The sequence below is a fragment of the Anopheles stephensi genome, chromosome 3 (genome assembly GCF_013141755.1).
Source record: "Anopheles stephensi strain Indian chromosome 3, UCI_ANSTEP_V1.0, whole genome shotgun sequence".
NCBI classification, from domain to species: domain Eukaryota; kingdom Metazoa; phylum Arthropoda; class Insecta; order Diptera; family Culicidae; genus Anopheles; species Anopheles stephensi.
In genome coordinates, this window is record NC_050203.1 from 4,628,438 (window position 1) to 4,645,373 (window position 16,936).

The 16,936-nt window shown below is 50.3% G+C and overlaps 6 protein-coding genes across 6 annotated transcripts; 4 read left to right on the forward strand and 2 right to left on the reverse strand.

Moving 5' to 3' along the window:
• The first annotated feature begins 72 nt into the window (after positions 1-72).
• Positions 73-6,335, forward strand: LOC118510229 (DE-cadherin-like). Its single transcript, XM_036051795.1, has 3 exons — positions 73-5,288; positions 5,353-5,364; positions 6,209-6,335. Exon 1 carries the CDS (start codon positions 766-768, stop codon positions 5,146-5,148), a length of 4,383 nt encoding a protein of 1,460 aa, XP_035907688.1. The 5' UTR covers positions 73-765; the 3' UTR covers positions 5,149-5,288; positions 5,353-5,364; positions 6,209-6,335.
• On the forward strand, positions 6,163-8,544 carry LOC118510231 (phosphoacetylglucosamine mutase). Its single transcript, XM_036051797.1, has 2 exons — positions 6,163-6,486; positions 6,716-8,544. The coding sequence occupies exons 1-2, from the start codon at positions 6,383-6,385 to the stop codon at positions 8,265-8,267; spliced, it is 1,656 nt and encodes a 551-aa protein (XP_035907690.1). The 5' UTR covers positions 6,163-6,382; the 3' UTR covers positions 8,268-8,544.
• LOC118510234 (dynein assembly factor 3, axonemal homolog) lies at positions 8,500-10,118 on the forward strand. Its single transcript, XM_036051799.1, has one exon. It carries the CDS (start codon positions 8,710-8,712, stop codon positions 10,075-10,077), a length of 1,368 nt encoding a protein of 455 aa, XP_035907692.1. The 5' UTR covers positions 8,500-8,709; the 3' UTR covers positions 10,078-10,118.
• Positions 10,000-10,753, reverse strand: LOC118510239 (ragulator complex protein LAMTOR2 homolog). The gene is made up of 2 exons (XM_036051806.1): positions 10,562-10,753; positions 10,000-10,473 (listed from the first exon to the last, which is right to left on the reverse strand). The coding sequence occupies exons 1-2, from the start codon at positions 10,627-10,629 to the stop codon at positions 10,164-10,166; spliced, it is 378 nt and encodes a 125-aa protein (XP_035907699.1). The 5' UTR covers positions 10,630-10,753; the 3' UTR covers positions 10,000-10,163.
• Positions 10,754-10,982: 229 nt separating this feature from the next.
• Positions 10,983-15,223, forward strand: LOC118510230 (ATP-dependent RNA helicase DHX8-like). Its single transcript, XM_036051796.1, has 3 exons — positions 10,983-11,198; positions 11,278-14,806; positions 14,876-15,223. Exons 1-3 carry the CDS (start codon positions 11,105-11,107, stop codon positions 15,096-15,098), a joined length of 3,846 nt encoding a protein of 1,281 aa, XP_035907689.1. The 5' UTR covers positions 10,983-11,104; the 3' UTR covers positions 15,099-15,223.
• Positions 15,114-16,738, reverse strand: LOC118510235 (mitochondrial ribonuclease P protein 1 homolog). The gene is made up of 3 exons (XM_036051800.1): positions 16,302-16,738; positions 16,004-16,222; positions 15,114-15,909 (listed from the first exon to the last, which is right to left on the reverse strand). Exons 1-3 carry the CDS (start codon positions 16,652-16,654, stop codon positions 15,234-15,236), a joined length of 1,248 nt encoding a protein of 415 aa, XP_035907693.1. The 5' UTR covers positions 16,655-16,738; the 3' UTR covers positions 15,114-15,233.
• Between the last annotated feature and the right edge of the window lie 198 nt (positions 16,739-16,936).

Genomic DNA, 16,936 nt, shown 5'->3' on the forward strand with positions numbered 1-16,936 from the left:
CGATGGTATCGGATCGCCGTGCCGCGCACAAGCTGCTAACACTACCACGGTAAAGGTTTTCTGATTTTAAAAGGCGTTTTTTTACAAGTTAGTTTCAAAAAAGGTTTTAATTGTTACACGCGTGTGAGATTTGAAATTATCCGTTGCAAATTGTTCAACGCTACACGAAGTGCTTGTTTGCAACGCGAACAATGTGATTGTGTGCTGTTACGGTGATTAAGATCTGTTTAAAAGTTGATTTAATTTTTGTATGTTTTTGAGACAGACTAAAGTTATGCAGTGTTTCACAAAAAAGTTAATCTTTCAATTATACGTGCCATATTTCGATCCGTAAAATTTAGACTAGATAATTCAAAGATAAAGAAAGCTCAGCGTTTGATAAAGCAAAAGATAAATAAATTAAGGAAGACAATGATAAGGATTCCTTTAACCGCAGTGTCGTATGGCCTGTTGCAGACCGATTGAATAATGAACACATGTGTACAAAGCCTTTCAAATACAATACATTGTTCATATGGCTAACATGTTTGTATGGTTTGAGACTGCAAATTGATTTCATCATAACAATCACTCGGCAATAAAACAGTGTTTGTAAAACAGTTTGCGCCAACAGCGTTTATTAGTTCAGTAAATGCGTTTTACCATATTTTTTCTCTGTTGCATCACTAAAAATTGTATACATCAGACTGGCTGAAATCGGTCATCTGCGCGCTGAAACATGAATGACGGTCAAATACGCCACACGTGATCGAGGCTGTAATTATTATGCATCGAACGACGGTATTGTTTCTGCTGTTTGTGTTAACTACAACAAAACACAGTTATGGATCTACCGCCAACAATAAAGGAGAAACCAATGCAAGCAATAATGCAACAATTGATACTCAGTCTCCTCACGAAACCCTGCAACATACGATGGATAATCGCAAGCCAAGCTTCGTCGCGTGCGGCAGCTATAAACCAATGCTGGCGGAAGAGCAGCCCGTAGGAACGCCGGTACTGCGCGTAACTGCGACCGAATCAGATCCTGCACAGACGATCGAGTACAGCTTCGTGACAACACCGGGCGAGCGAGCCCGTTTCCGCATTGACAAGAGTACGGGCGAAATCACAACGGCTCACATCTTCGATCGTGATGAGCCGATACGTGAGAAGGAGATCTACATCACGGTACGTGCAACCGATAATGGACGACCTCGGCTGGATGATGTGTGTACCTTCAAGGTAACGATCCTGGACATCAACGACAACCCGCCGGTGTTCGATAAGGTGCGGCATGAGGAATCGGTCAAGAAAGATATGAAAACGAATCTGCGCGTAGCTACCATCTCGGCGACGGATATGGACGATGGAGATAACAGCATCATCAAGTACGCAATCGTGCAGCAGAACCCAGACAGCAGCTACTTCAAGATCAACGAGAACAATGGGGTGCTCACGCTAGCTAAGCCGGTCGATCGCAGTCCTCGCGAGTGCTACTCAATACGCGTGAGGGCTTATAATTTAAGTCCACATGGTGAACGTGTACATGACGCAGAGGTTGATGTGAATGTGCGCGTACTCGAGACCAATGAGTTGCCACCTTACTTCACCAGAGTGCCAGAGGGATCCATTGCAGTGAACGAAACATTCAAGGAGTACTCTGTATCGTTGGCAGATCTCGAAGCCACATCAAACATTCCCGAGAAACCGGAAGTGATCTTCGAACTAATTCAAGGTCGTTCTGAACAAGCCAATTCGAAGAACACATTCCTGCTGGAACAGATCAACAACACTGCCTCTATTAAGCTGGGAAAGACGCTTGATTACGAAACCGTACAGGAGTATACCCTCAGAGTGACTGTTACAAATTCGTACAATTTGGTTTCCGAATTCGTAGTGAAAATCAATGTACTGGACGAAAATGACAATATACCGGTATTTTCGGAATTGACATCCGGTACGATACTTGAAAACGAACCACCTGGAACGCTGGTCCAACAGGTGCGTGCATACGATCTGGACGGAACTGTAGCCCACAATGTTGTGTCATACCGGCTCGACAAAGATGAGCACAAGTTCCACATTGAGCCTGAGACCGGCCGAATTACGACACTAGTAAAGCTTGACCAAGAAGCGACTGACTCGTACCAGTTAAAGATAATCGCAGAAGATAACTCACCGTCAGCGTTGTATCACAACGGGAGGCCAAATAGTATTTCTCAGCTATTATTCATTAAGGTGTTAGACAGGAACGACAACGAGCCCAAATTCAAAAGGAAACTGTACGTGACGGAAAGTGTGCCCGAGGATGAAAACATCAACACGGCCGTGATTGAAGTGATGGCAGACGATCCAGACGCATCTGCTCAGATTTCGTACAGCATTGTATCGGGGAACGAAGGCGATGCGTTCAAAATCGATAAGAATACGGGCCGTATCTCGGTCAACAGCAGGCTGGACTACGAAACGATCCGTGAGTACATGCTTACCGTTCAAGTGTACGATGGATTGTTTCAGGATCTCACAACTGTCGCGATTAAACTCGTCAACGTCAACGACAATCCACCACGTTTCGTAGATCTCCGTAATGTTACGATTCAAGAAGAAACGATTCCTCCCGGATGTGTCATGACCATTCAGGCGTATGACCCAGATATCGAGAGTCGACACGAACCCCAGCACATTCAGTTTTCCTTTCTGGAACACGAACACGAGGATTTGCTGGAGATCGACGACAACGGATGTCTGCGGCTCAGAAAGGCGCTGGATCGCGATCCACCGCAAGGTTTTAAGAGCTGGCAGTTCATTATCACCGCAACGGACGAGGATGGCGCAGGAAAGAAAACTCCGGCCACTGTAAACATTTTCCTCGAAGATATCAATGATAACGCACCGCATCTTTCGAACGCCATGCCAGTAGTGTGGGGAGAAAACCGCTCGCCAGGATTGATCGTGAGGCTGACTGCGGAAGACGTAGACGAAGCCCAGAACGGTCCACCATTCTACTTCAGCATTGATCCAAACGCACCGTACGAAATCAAAGAACGTTTCCAAGTGCAAGGTGACGAACTGTATGCGTTGGTCGAGTTTGATCGAGAGGAGCAGAAGGAGTATCGAGTGCCGATCAGAATCAGCGACTCTGGCGAGGAACCAATGAGCGACGTCAGTATACTGCAGTTGGTGATTGGTGACGAAAACGACAACGAGATGCGGCCCGGCGAAAGTCGCATCTTCGTATACAACTACAAGGGCGAATCGCCCAACACAGAAGTCGGCCGTGTTTACGTGGACGATCCAGACGACTGGGATCTGCCGGACAAAACGTTCCAGTGGGACGATGCTACGCGCCATCAGTCGGTAGACTTCTTCGATCTGAATCGGGACACGGGTATGATCACAATGCTACAAGGTACTCGGGGCGGAGAATATGAGCTGAACTTCCACGTTGTTGAACAGTTGAGCCATTTCACACATAACGTCACAGCCAAGGTGACAGTCACGGTGAAGGAAATACCCGAGGAAGCGGTCGACAAGAGCGGATCGATCCGTTTCCATAACGTAACGGCGGAGGAGTTCGTATCGCGTACACCTGGCCAACTCTCCACGCCCAAAGATCGACTGCAGATGAGCATTGCAAACACCCTGAACGTGAGTCGCGAGAATGTGGACGTGTTTACCGTTTTGAAGCGCGACAATGTCAACGGAACATTCTTGGATGTACGGTTTTCGGCCCATGGTAGTCCTTATTACGCACCGGAGCGACTGAATGGAATGCTCGGCTACCGACTTCGCCAGCTGGAAGAGGACGTCGGTCTGTCCGTGCTGATGGTGGGCATCGACGAGTGCATCGAAGAGGGTCGCAACTGTGAGCTTTCGTGCAAGAACACACTCTACAAGTCGAATGTGCCGATCGCGGTCTACACCAACACCAGCTCGTTTGTGGGTGTAAATGCGTTCGTGCAGGCGGAATGCGTATGCGAGGCTCCTCCACCTTCACTGACCTGTCTGAATGGAGGCTTCCTTGTGAACGATCGGTGCTCTTGCCCGGACGGCTTCGAAGGTCCGCACTGCGAGATGCTGGGCATCGGGTTCTACGGCAGTGGATATGCTCTCTATCCACCGATCAGTCCTTGCAACATGACACGGATCAGCGTAGAACTGTCACCGCACCAGGAAGATGGCTTGGTCATGTACATTGGACCGCTAAACTACAATCCTCGTCTACAAGTGCAAGATTTCCTGGCGCTGGAACTAGTAAAGGGACTTCCGGTGTTACTGCTCGACTATGGTAGCGGCACAACACGCATCGAACACCGTCATCGGTTTCCACAGGGAAAACCTTTCACCGTCGAGATCGTGCTACAGCCCCAGACGATCGAGATGATCGTAGACAACTGCAAGCTGTCCACGTGCATGAGCCTGGATGCACCGAAAGGGCCGAATCGCTTCCTCAACGTAAATGCCCCGCTTCAGTTGGGAGGTGCAGCCGTCAATCTGGACTATCTCGGTTCGTTGTTCAACTGGACGTACGTGCCACAGGACAAAGGTTTCAGCGGCTGCATAAGAAACTTGACCATCAACGAACGTACGTACGATCTTGGTCTGTCGAGCCTGGCGAAGAATGCCGATCCAGGCTGCCAGCGGTCCGTGGCAGTTGCCGTATCGTTTGGCATCGATTCTTACTTCCTGATTGCGATCATCGCCTGTATCGTGCTGCTGCTGATACTGTTGCTTGCGTTCGTCGTTCACAAGAAGCACAAAGATGAGTGGTTTGATAAAGATATACATGTTCTACACGGCACAGTTATCGATTACGAGGTGGAGGGTGGCGGAGAGAGTGCGGGTATCTACAGCCTCGAAACGCTTCTTAAGAATCTGGGTTTTGGCGATGCAACACGATACGTACAAACGAATCATCTAGATGTAAGCGTCGTCCTGCTGAACAGTAAGAACGCTTGTGACCATGATTCCAGGGCTTATCCGATCGACGACGTGCGACATTATGCATACGAGGGAGATGATGTTAGTTACCAATCGCTCTCCAGTCTTACAACCGACTCCGATGGGAGTAATCTAAAGCTGTCTCATCTGCCGCATTTCCACCTGCTTGGTGATATCTATAGTGAGGATTCATCGGATCCCGACGAATGGTTACGTGCATCCTAGTTTTAACAATAACTGCAAATAGCGATAGCTGTATTATTCCTTCCATGCCAGCATCGACCATTCGTACGGAGCGTGGCATCATCGTGCCATCCCAACTGGATCGTTTCAAAGCTGCAAGAATGGCGCCAACAGGCAGAGACGTAAGTTTGTAGGAATACTTTGAAACATTGCGCAGAATTAAATCAAATTTCGTTTCATTTTCAGTTACAAAACGTGGTGAGTCATGATGGTTACCGCGTGGTAGAGTGTGCAGCCAATTAATGCCCTGTCAACGAACCATAACATCCATTCGAATCCTAAGCAAGTTGCCCGACCGATCCAACATTGCAACAAAAAAGATGAATCCAAATATTATACTCGAATCAAGTGCTGTACACTAAACAAATCTTGTTCGATGCCTCCAAAGCCTTTCGTTCTCAGTCGACTCCGGAGCCGTTAGACTGGAGCTTTGAATGTGAAGCCTTTGGTACTGAGCCGGCTCGAGGTTGGGTTGAAGTCGTAGCTTCATTCCGGAGCGCCCATCACTACCGAATGCTCAGAACCGGCACAGCATTTAATCACACTACATGTATACCCTACAAACCGAGTCAACTATCAACTTGATACCGAACGAACCATCAGCTTTTAACGTGAGATATAAATTTAATGCAAAAGTAGAGAAGGCCCCCGGACGATAATTGTTCATCATTATACGACAACCGCCCAAAAGTTTTGCAAAGCTCAGGCTGCACAGTGTGTTTCCAGGGATCTTTCGAGTTTGTATTTATTTATTAAATATACCGTATTGTCCTTTCGAGATTGTAGTGCCATAGAAAAATGAAAGCTAGTAAAAGGCAACTGTAATTACTTGGTATATTGTAATTCACACTGCCTGTATAGAATTTAACGTTTAATTACGCTCAGATATAAGCTTCCACGTGTAGCATCGTGTAGTTCGTACTGCTATTGCGCGCAGAATTCAAACGAAATGAGGAAAACAGCTGACAGCTGTCAAACACTGATTGTTGTTGTTTTCTTTTCCCTTTTTTTGGCCCACGATCAACTGTCAAACCCGCTGCAGCTCGCTGCTGACGTTGAACGAGTTTGAACACCTCCGCTCCTTGGTTTTTGGTGGCAAAATTACCATTTCTTGCTGTGCTGAACGCTGCTTCCACCAGTAGCACCGTGACGAAAGACTCGAGTGTGTGGCCGTGTCTTTGCTGCAGCAATTGAATTTTAACCATAGCGAAGAACCATGTCCGTCAACCTGCGCTCGGTGTTTGCATTTGCGAAGGAGTACCATCAGAAGAAGGAATCGCAGAAAGATATCCAGTATGGAACGGCCGGATTCCGATCGCAGTAAGTACGCTACGTAGAGAAAAAAAAGTGAAAGGCCCCCAGTTTGCCGTGAATGTTTGCCCATCCAGGGTCAACCGGACCCATTCGTTTCCGGGTTCGTTTTGAATCCTTTCACAGCAAACCGCAGTGCGCGGATAAGCGGCCTAATAAACTGCTTATCTTTAATGTCTTAATGCCTCTCTCTCTCACTCGCGCTCTTTCTTTCATGCTGCGCCGCTGCTTTCTGCAGTGCTGATAACCTGGACTATGTAATGTATCGGATGGGTGTGCTGGCCGCGCTTCGTTCGCGAGCGAAAGCAAGCCAAGCGATCGGTGTCATGATAACGGCTTCCCACAATCCGGAGCACGATAATGGGGTGAAACTGATCGATCCGCTCGGCGAAATGTTGGAGCAGCGGTGGGAAAAGCTCGCCACCGATCTGGTCAACGTGCCGGACAGCGAGCTGGAGGCGCAGGTGGCGAAAATTTGTGAGGATGAGAAAATCGACAACAACGAGCAGGCGAAGGTGTTTGTCGGTATGGACACACGCTACCACAGCCCGCAGCTGTCGCGTGCCGTTGTGAACGGTATACTGGCACTGAAGGGAACGGTCACCGAGTTCGGTATCGTGACCACGCCGATGCTGCACTATTTCGTTACCTGCACCAACACGCAAAACGCGTACGGGGTTCCGACGGAGGAAGGTTACATGAGCAAGCTGATTGCCGCGTTTAAAGCGCTCCGTGGTGAAACCGGTGAGCAGGGCAACTATCGGAATCAGCTGTACTACGACGGTGCGAACGGGGTTGGTTCGCTGAAGATGCTCGGCTTCATCAAGAAGCTAAACGGAGCGCTCAACGTGAAGGTGTTCAACAGCAATGGTAAAATCAACTTCAAATGTGGAGCAGACTTTGTCAAGACGAATCACCGGGTTCCGGAAGGTTTGCCCGAGGACGCGTTGGCAAGCGTTGGACGGTGCTGCTCGGTGGATGGTGATGCCGACCGTGTGGTATACTATTTCACCGACGCCGACGGTGTTTTCCATCTGCTTGACGGTGATCGGATAGCAACACTGTTGGCCGGTTACTTGAAGGATCTCATAGAACAGTGCGGTGTGCAGCTGGAAATGGGCTTAGTGCAGACGGCGTACGCGAACGGTGCCTCCACGGATTACATTGTCAATCAAATGAAAATCCCCGTCGCCTGCACGCGAACCGGCGTCAAACATTTGCACCATAAAGCACTCGAGTACGACATTGGTGTGTACTTTGAGGCGAACGGGCACGGTACAATCATCTACAGCGATAAGGCCAAGCGGGCGATACGGGCGGCGAGTGAAGATGAAACTCGTCCCGAGGCGCAGCGCAAAACAGCGGCCCGACTGTTGCAGTTTATCGACCTGACGAACGAAACGGTCGGTGATGCGATCTCCGACATGCTGCTGGTGGAAACGGTACTGCATGCGAAGGGCTGGAATCTTACCGACTGGCTGGCAAGCTACACCGATTTACCCAATGTGCTAGAAAAGGTTTACCTGGCCGATCGGAACGTCATCACCGTTACGGATGCAGACCGTGTAGTGGTCGAACCGGAAGGATTGCAGGATGCGATTGATGCAATTGTTTCGAAATTCCCCAAGGGACGATCGTTTGTGCGCCCCTCCGGAACGGAGGATATTGTGCGTGTGTATGCAGAGGCCGATACGCGAGAAAATGCTGTTCAGCTATCGTTTGAGGTGGCCAATCTGGTGTTCGATCGGGCTGGCGGAATTGGGTCGCGCCCGACGAAGATGGAGTTTTAAAGCGTTGCGTTTTGGCCCGCTGCCCCCGGAACTTGAAGCGCAAAACTGTGCTACTAAAAACTGCCTAAAATCATTTTTTATCGCACCGTTTTTTACGAGCCTGTTAAGTGCTTTTCTACAGCTTTGAGTGAAAGGCAACGGGAAGCAATGAGATTATTGATTACTGTTTGTTAGCATCACACATGGTTAGGAACAAATCGAAATTCGAGCAAAAAAGAATCTTGTATTAATTTTAATTTCATAGATGAATTCAAAAAATATATGTTCTTATATTTAATTTTAATATTTGATGCTCCATACCGGGAAAAGAATGACACAGGCGTTGACGGTGGTAACTATGGAAACGTGGTAACCAAGGAAAACTGTTTAGGTGCTTGTCCTGCATTTTCCTTGCGACATCAAAGTATTCTGTTCTGTAGTAGCGTATCACGTGTCTGGTAAAATGTTTTGGGGATTTTGTGAAGCTCTTAATTTCGTACAGGAGTACAGGAAAATTTTGGCCGCCGAAGACCCGCTACCGGAAAGCCTGAACGTTCTGCTGTTTGGAAGCGGTGATCCGCGACACATCCTTGCGACCGCTTCTCAGCTTTTCCTTCATCGGGGCGTACAAGTGAATGTGTACCTTGCGGAAGGATGCGTCGAATTGCTGGCACGCCATATGGTGCTGCTAGCGATCGCGCTCGAAGATCCCCAGCTGCTCTCGCTCAAGGGCAAAACGCATCTGTTTATGGACATCTATGGCAACAGTCTCGTGCGTCCGTTCAGCAGCGCGTACCTGAGCACCAAAGCGAAGGAATTGACCAACATTATTACGGACCCGGAGTATGCTCAACGGCAGGCACCGATCTTCAGCTATGAAGCCCTACGGTACAAGGAACGCGACCAGCTTGCGGATGTATTTCGCTTCTGGACCAATGCTCCCGAGCACGTGTTCAATATTGCCCGCTACTGGGAGGAACGATTGCGCGTTCAGCTGGGCGTTCGATACGATCATCGCAACGGTGCGTTTGACTGGGATTTGCAGATGAGACTGCGGGAAAATGGAGCGACACAGGTGTGCCCGCAGGAGTACAAGCACTGGCGCGAAACGGGAGTGGCCTTTACCTTTCCCGAGTACGAACAGAGCGATCCGAACAAAACGTTCGCCGTAGGGTTGGTGCGCAATGGGAAAGGCTTCGTTCACCGCGGGTCGGTCGGCGACAATCTAACCGGTCCGTACGCTGCTTTCGGCCAGAAGTGTGCCGAGGAGCGGCTTTCCCGCTCCAAACACGGCGTAAACGATTTCCGTTCGACCGACATTACCGAGCGAAATGTGCTGCAGATAATGTACGAAATCCAGGAGCGTCAACACTATCGCTTCGATCCGAAAGACATCCATCAGTTTGGTTCGCACCAGCTGGATACCGGGAAAAATCTCAACAAGCACGATGCTCGTACCGAGCCGGTAGAGGCCGTTCGCTACAACAAACCACTGCTACCATGCGAAAACCTAACCGTTCATTTGCTCTCCGTTGAGGACGTTCTGCGGATGCACGAGCTGGATCGATTCGAAGCGAAATTTGATGCAATATTTGTAGCCAGCAACTACTTCGGCTTGTTGAAGGACGGTTTCAGCCGGATGTGGAAGGATAGCTGCCTGCTGTGTTTCGAAACACGCCAGCTAACCGTTTTCAGCCAGGACGAGATAAAAGAGCACATCGAGCAGATTAAAGCCTACGCGCAGAAGCAATCTCTCGCGGCGGTAACCAACTTTTCGATCAACAAAACGCACTCCGTACTTTCGTACAAGCATCAGGGCGCGTATAAGTGAACGAACATGTATTAAGCGCTAATAAATACGGTACAACAAAATCTTTTTTTTTTTCTTCATCCCCCGTACACACACACATACGTTCACTACGATGTGGCAATCTCTTTCAACGGTCCCTCCAGATACGTTGCGAGTGCTTGGGCTTTTTCCTTCAGTATACCGAGCCCTACGTGGTCCCGGGCGTATAGACAGAGCAGAAGGTTAGCCACCTGCGTGATGACGACGTTACCGTTCTCACACTGTAGAAACACGTACTGGAGCCGGTCTTCCCGAAACGCGTTGCGGCCATTCTTTTCGTACACGGACCATATGTTGCTCGCGATTGCCGCCGTTACCGTTGCGTCCCGGTCACCGAAGCCGGAAAACGCTAGCAATGCTCCTTCGTGTGTGAGTAATCTAGCGTTTGAAGGAGGGTGAGAGGAAATCGAGAATCAGAACTGCGTACCGTACTGGTTGGGGTTGGGTGTTTTTCTTCACGAATTACATCGTATTTTCCACTCCTCCCGTGTTTGCTTGGCTTAGCACCGATGTTAACACTTTTGGCTGTAGCATTTTGCTGCCACCGATGATAAGGCTGTCCGGGTTTTGGATCACACACGCAACTTGAATCTGTTATCACAAGCCGAGCAGCAGTTGGGGACGTATCGAAGGAAAAAGAAAGAACGAAAACATTGAGTTTGTTGACGCTCGAAATCAAAACAAGATGCGCGTGGGACATCAGAATGTGACACATATAAGTGGGTAATTTTGCTTAAGCTATTTTAGTATAAAACAAAACCCAAACAATTAAGAACACGTTCAATAAAATCGATTTTTTGTCCGGTAATAAGGCAAATTTTAATTTTCCATACTCCTTTTGACAGCTCACGTGAAATGTCCCTTTGGCTAGGTGAGGGTTAACGTCAAAGAGCTGTCACAACATGCAAGCCAAATTTTATTTGCATCTCTTTACTTAATGGCTTGTAGGCAAAAGTGTGTTAAAATTGTGTAAAAATCGGTGGTTTCTCCTTCTTAACAATCCTCCAATATGAATGAATTGGAGCAGCTGGAGCACCTGTCGCTGGTGTCGAAGATTTGCACGGAGCTGGAGAACCATCTCGGATTGAACGACAAAGATTTGGGTAAGCGCTTGTTTTGGTTGGGCGTAATAGCTGCCGCAGAATAATGCTACATCTCGATTATTCTTTTCTTCATTCACAGCGGAGTTTATTATCGATCTGGCACATAAGAACCCCACCATCGACGCGTTCAAGCGTGTGCTGGTAGAAAATGGTGCCGAATTTTCCGACTCCTTCACCACAAATCTGCTGCGCATTATACAGCTCATGAAGCCAGCAGGCGGCAAACCGGGGTCTTCCGCGTTTGAGGATGACGCTAACGATGGCAAGAATCTGGCTTTCAAATTCCCCGGCTTGGCGATACCGAACAATAAGAAGGCGTTCTCATCCGATGAGGAAGCGGATGATGCGGATGCGAAGGATGACAAGAAGCGGGAAAAACATAGAGATCGCAAGGAAGACAAGAAAGCGTTCGGAAGCGATGTGGTCGACGATATGTTCTCGGAGCTGGAACAAATGGCTCCATCGAAAGCGAGCAAGGAGGAGGAAGGCAAATCTCGCGAACAGCTCGAGGTGGACAATATGTTTGCTGAGCTGGAAAATCTGGCCCCGACCAAAACTACAGAAGAGGATAAGGAGGCGAAGCGTCGTGACCGGCGCAGTCAGTCTCGTGAGCGAAGGAAAGAGCGCAGTAGATCGAGAGAAAAACGACGTGATCGTAGTAGATCGCGTGATCGGCGAAGAAGAAGCAGATCGAAGGATAGGAAGCGCCGAAGCCGTTCGAGGAGCCGAGATCGGCACGATCGTGACCGGAACCGTGATCGGGAACGGGGAGGTCGTGAGCGGGATCGTGACAGGGAACGGGATCGCCGGGTGAGACGGAGTCGTTCGGGAAGCCACTCCCGCGACAGGAACCACCGCCATCGTAATCGGAGTAATTCGCGCGAACCGGCACCGATCGTGGAAAGAAGGAAACGGACGCCACCCATGCCGGAAGAACCTGAACCGGGCAACATTTACGACGGACGGGTGGTGAACATCGTCGCTTTTGGATGCTTTGTGCAGCTGAATGGATTCCGGCGCAAGAAGGAAGGTTTGGTGCACATTTCGCAGCTATCTACCGAGGGCCGGGTGAACCTGGTCACGGACGTGGTCAACCGGGGCGATGAGGTGAAGGTGAAGGTTATGTCGCTGGCGGGGAACAAAATTTCTCTCAGCATGAAGGAGGTGGACCAATCGGACGGGCGGGACTTGAATCCGCTCTCGCACGCACATCTGAAGGAGGCGGCTGATGCGGAGCTTGCGGGGCGCAATCCGGATCGCCCGATGACCGTGCCATCGATGCTCAATCTCCAGGAAGGCACACTCGAACCGGTGGAGGAAACGTCACGCAAAAAGGTGACCCGCATTTCGTCCCCCGAACGCTGGGAAATCAAGCAGATGATCTCGTCCGGTGTGATCGATCGATCCGAGATGCCGGACTTTGACGAGGAAACGGGACTGCTGCCCAAGGACGAGGATAGTGAGGCAGACATTGAGATCGAAATCGTAGAGGATGAACCCCCCTTCCTGCAGGGCCATGGGCGCGCGCTGCACGATCTTTCCCCGGTGAGGATAGTGAAGAACCCGGATGGATCACTCGCGCAAGCGGCCATGATGCAGACGGCGCTAGCGAAGGAACGACGCGAGCAGAAGATGCTTCAGCGTGAGCAGGAAATGGACGCCGTTCCGACGAACATGAACAAAAACTGGATCGATCCACTGCCGGATGAGGATGACGAGCGTACGATGGCGGCCAACACGCGCGGTGTCGGTATGTCCACGCAGGACGTCCCCGAGTGGAAGAAGGCCATCATCGGCGGAAAGAAGAGCTCGTTTGGGCGGAAAACCGACATGAGCCTCGTGGAGCAGCGGCAATCGTTGCCGATCTACAAACTACGCGACGATCTCATCAAAGCGGTTACGGATAATCAAATTTTGATCGTAATCGGCGAGACTGGTTCGGGCAAAACGACCCAAATCACGCAATATCTCGCCGAGAGCGGGTTTATTGCGCGGGGCAAGATTGGCTGTACGCAGCCGCGTCGTGTTGCGGCCATGTCGGTGGCAAAGCGTGTGGCGGAGGAGTACGGTTGCCGGCTGGGGCAGGAGGTGGGCTACACGATCCGTTTCGAGGACTGCACCAGCCAGGAAACGGTCATCAAGTACATGACGGACGGTATGCTGTTGCGCGAGTGTTTGGTTGACTTTGACCTCAAATCGTACTCGGTCATCATGCTGGACGAGGCGCACGAGCGCACGATCCACACGGATGTGCTGTTTGGGCTGCTGAAGCAAGCCGTGCAGAAGCGCCCGGAACTGAAACTTATCGTCACGTCCGCCACACTGGACGCGGTAAAGTTTTCGCAGTATTTCTTCGAAGCACCCATCTTCACCATCCCTGGACGGACGTTCCCGGTGGAGATACTGTACACGAAGGAGCCGGAAACGGACTATCTGGACGCATCGCTCATTACCGTAATGCAGATTCATTTGCGCGAACCGCCCGGCGATGTGCTGCTGTTCCTCACGGGCCAGGAAGAAATTGACACGGCGTGCGAAATACTGTACGAGCGCATGAAATCGCTCGGCCCGGATGTCCCGGAGCTAATTATCCTGCCCGTCTACTCCGCGCTACCATCGGAGATGCAAACGCGCATCTTTGATCCAGCTCCACCGGGCAGCCGGAAGGTGGTGATTGCTACCAACATTGCCGAAACGTCGCTCACTATCGATGGCATCTACTACGTGGTGGATCCCGGCTTTGTGAAGCAAAAGGTGTACAACTCGAAGACGGGCATGGACTCGCTGGTGGTCACCCCGATCTCGCAAGCGGCCGCTAAACAGCGAGCGGGTCGTGCCGGTCGTACCGGGCCAGGAAAAGCCTATCGACTGTACACGGAGCGCGCGTACCGGGACGAAATGCTACCCACGCCCGTGCCCGAGATTCAACGGACGAATCTTGCCACCACAGTGCTGCAGCTAAAAACGATGGGAATCAACGATCTGCTGCATTTCGACTTCATGGACGCACCGCCGGTCGAGTCGCTCGTCATGGCACTGGAACAGTTGCACTCGCTGTCGGCGCTCGACAACGAAGGATTGCTAACGAGGCTCGGCCGAAGGATGGCGGAGTTCCCGCTCGAACCGAACCTATCCAAGCTGCTCATTATGTCCGTAGCGCTGCAGTGCTCCGACGAGGTGCTTACGATCGTTTCGATGCTCTCCGTGCAGAACGTTTTCTACCGGCCAAAGGATAAGCAGGCGCTGGCCGATCAGAAGAAGGCCAAGTTCAACCAGATCGAAGGCGACCACCTGACGCTGCTGGCGGTTTACAATAGCTGGAAGAATAACAAATTCTCGAACGCCTGGTGCTATGAAAACTTTGTGCAAATTCGCACTCTCAAGCGAGCGCAGGACGTGCGGAAACAATTGCTGGGCATCATGGATCGGCACAAGCTGGACGTGGTGTCGGCCGGCAAGAATACGGTGCGCGTACAGAAAGCCATCTGTTCCGGGTTCTTCCGAAATGCGGCAAAGAAGGACCCACAGGAGGGCTACCGGACGCTGGTTGACTCGCAGGTCGTCTACATTCATCCGTCCAGTGCGCTGTTCAATCGACAACCGGAATGGTAAGTTCGCGCCCGCCTATTTTCTTTATCGTACTCCATTTTAACAGCCTTTCGTTCTTTCTCTTCCAGGGTGGTCTATCACGAGCTGGTACAAACGACGAAAGAGTATATGCGCGAGGTGACCACGATCGATCCCAAATGGTTGGTCGAGTTCGCACCGGCCTTCTTCCGCTTCTCCGACCCTACGAAGCTGAGCAAGTTCAAGAAGAACCAACGGCTGGAACCGCTGTACAACAAGTACGAGGAACCGAACGCGTGGCGTATCAGCAGAACGAGACGGCGCCGAAATTAAGCTACACACATCGACTAGGGGAGCTACCCTGCCGAGCATTATTCGCTCCCAGGGCTAGGGACTAACGTTTAATCTTACTCAACAATATAGTGTTACACACGCCGAATCACGGCAACCTGTACGAAGAGCACGCGTCTAGCGCGGTGGTTTTTTGCTGTTTCGCTTATCACCGGTCCGCTTGAAGTCGAACTTGAACTTGGCAGCCTGGCGCATTTCCTGCTCTCTCTCCGCTGCCTCATCCAACGTCGTTACCTTCCGCCGGGGTACGTGCTGGAACGCCTTTCCGAAATCGTTGCTCGTCTTCAGCTCCAGCATGATCGCCACCATCTGATCGAGCGTCAGTGATTTGCCGCTTTTGAACTGAAAATAGCTGTCGAGCGGTAGCCGTGCCATGCGCAGGCCTTGCTTCTTTGCCTTACCCAACGAAACGGGTTCCTGGGACGATTTGTCCACCATCGCACCGATGATGTACACATCATCCGGATTGAACTCGGTGAGATCGTTCTTGCAGTGGGGCGTGAGGTAGACGAGCTGTTCCTTGGGGAACAGATCCGTATAGCTACGCTCGGTAACGTTAAACGGAAATTCCGGTTGGTGCAACTGCACCAGATGCTTTTCCAGCTGTTTCATCGTCGTTTTGTTGAAGTTGGCATTGCAGTGGTGAATGTTGAACGGTTCCGTGTGGGATCGGTTCAGGGCAAAGCACAGCATCAGCTGCTTGGCCGTATTACGCATCTCCTTATCGTTCATGTAATCGTCGTACGAGCAGTCGATCACGAGATTGATCCCGTAACGTATCGCTTGAACGAGTCTGAAAAGGTCAGGGAGGCGGGTTATTATTTTATCCGGGGGAAAGATCGGTCGGATCACATTACAACGACCGAGGCGGTAAACTGGAACCGTACCGGTTGTTGTGAAAGTGATCCATCGTCGAATCGTATATCCGCAGGAACATGGTGTTGTGAAAGAGCCCGTAAACAATGTGATCGTTTTCCGCGTTCGCCTTCAACAGTTCCTCGCGCCGTTTGGCTATCTCTTCCTGCTTGCGCTCTTTCTTCATCTGCTTCCCCAAGCGAACCATCTCAATGTTCCACAGGTATAGATAGTAATGGCGTCGTTGATTTCTGTAATTATGTGCAAAGTTTAATCACTTTTTCGTGAAACTACTACGCCCGACGCTTAAGGGTCGCAGGGATCGCTTACCGGGACGATAGGCCCAAGAGATGTTCCCATTGGTCAGGTTTGATCGTCGAAACGGACGGCACCTTTCTGCCCTCTTGGCGCATCACCTCTATTTCCAGCTCGAGCACTTTTCTACGCTTTTCCACATCGACTGTGACCGGTGGTGTGGTGGAGGAGATAGGGCTGCTACGCCTGCCGTTCGCTTCTTTCCGATCACTTTTTCGTTCCGGTAGCTCTTGGCTGTGCGGAAGATTTGCGTACTGTTTCCATAATACACTCGAAGGGCAAAGATGTCGAACCAAAATCGACCCGGAAGTGGCCGAAAAGTTTGGTTTTCCAAGTATTCTTGTGGTCACGAGAAACGTGCGTAACATTTTGGTGTAATAATTTTCCTACGGTAACTTGTAAACAATGTGCTGGGGCACACGCGCCGAATGACAGTTTGCAGTGTGTTTATTTGTTTACGTTTTTCCCTCCTGTCAAAAAATACCGGTCTCGCAGCGATGTTCGTGGAAATGAGGGAAATTTTCGGGGGGAATTTTTAGAATATGGAAAATTTATTGAATTTGCTAAATATACTGTGGCAACCAAAATTAAAACCCCACAAAAATTCCCCATCTTACTAAAAAAATGTGGCGTTACATGGTCCACATTGG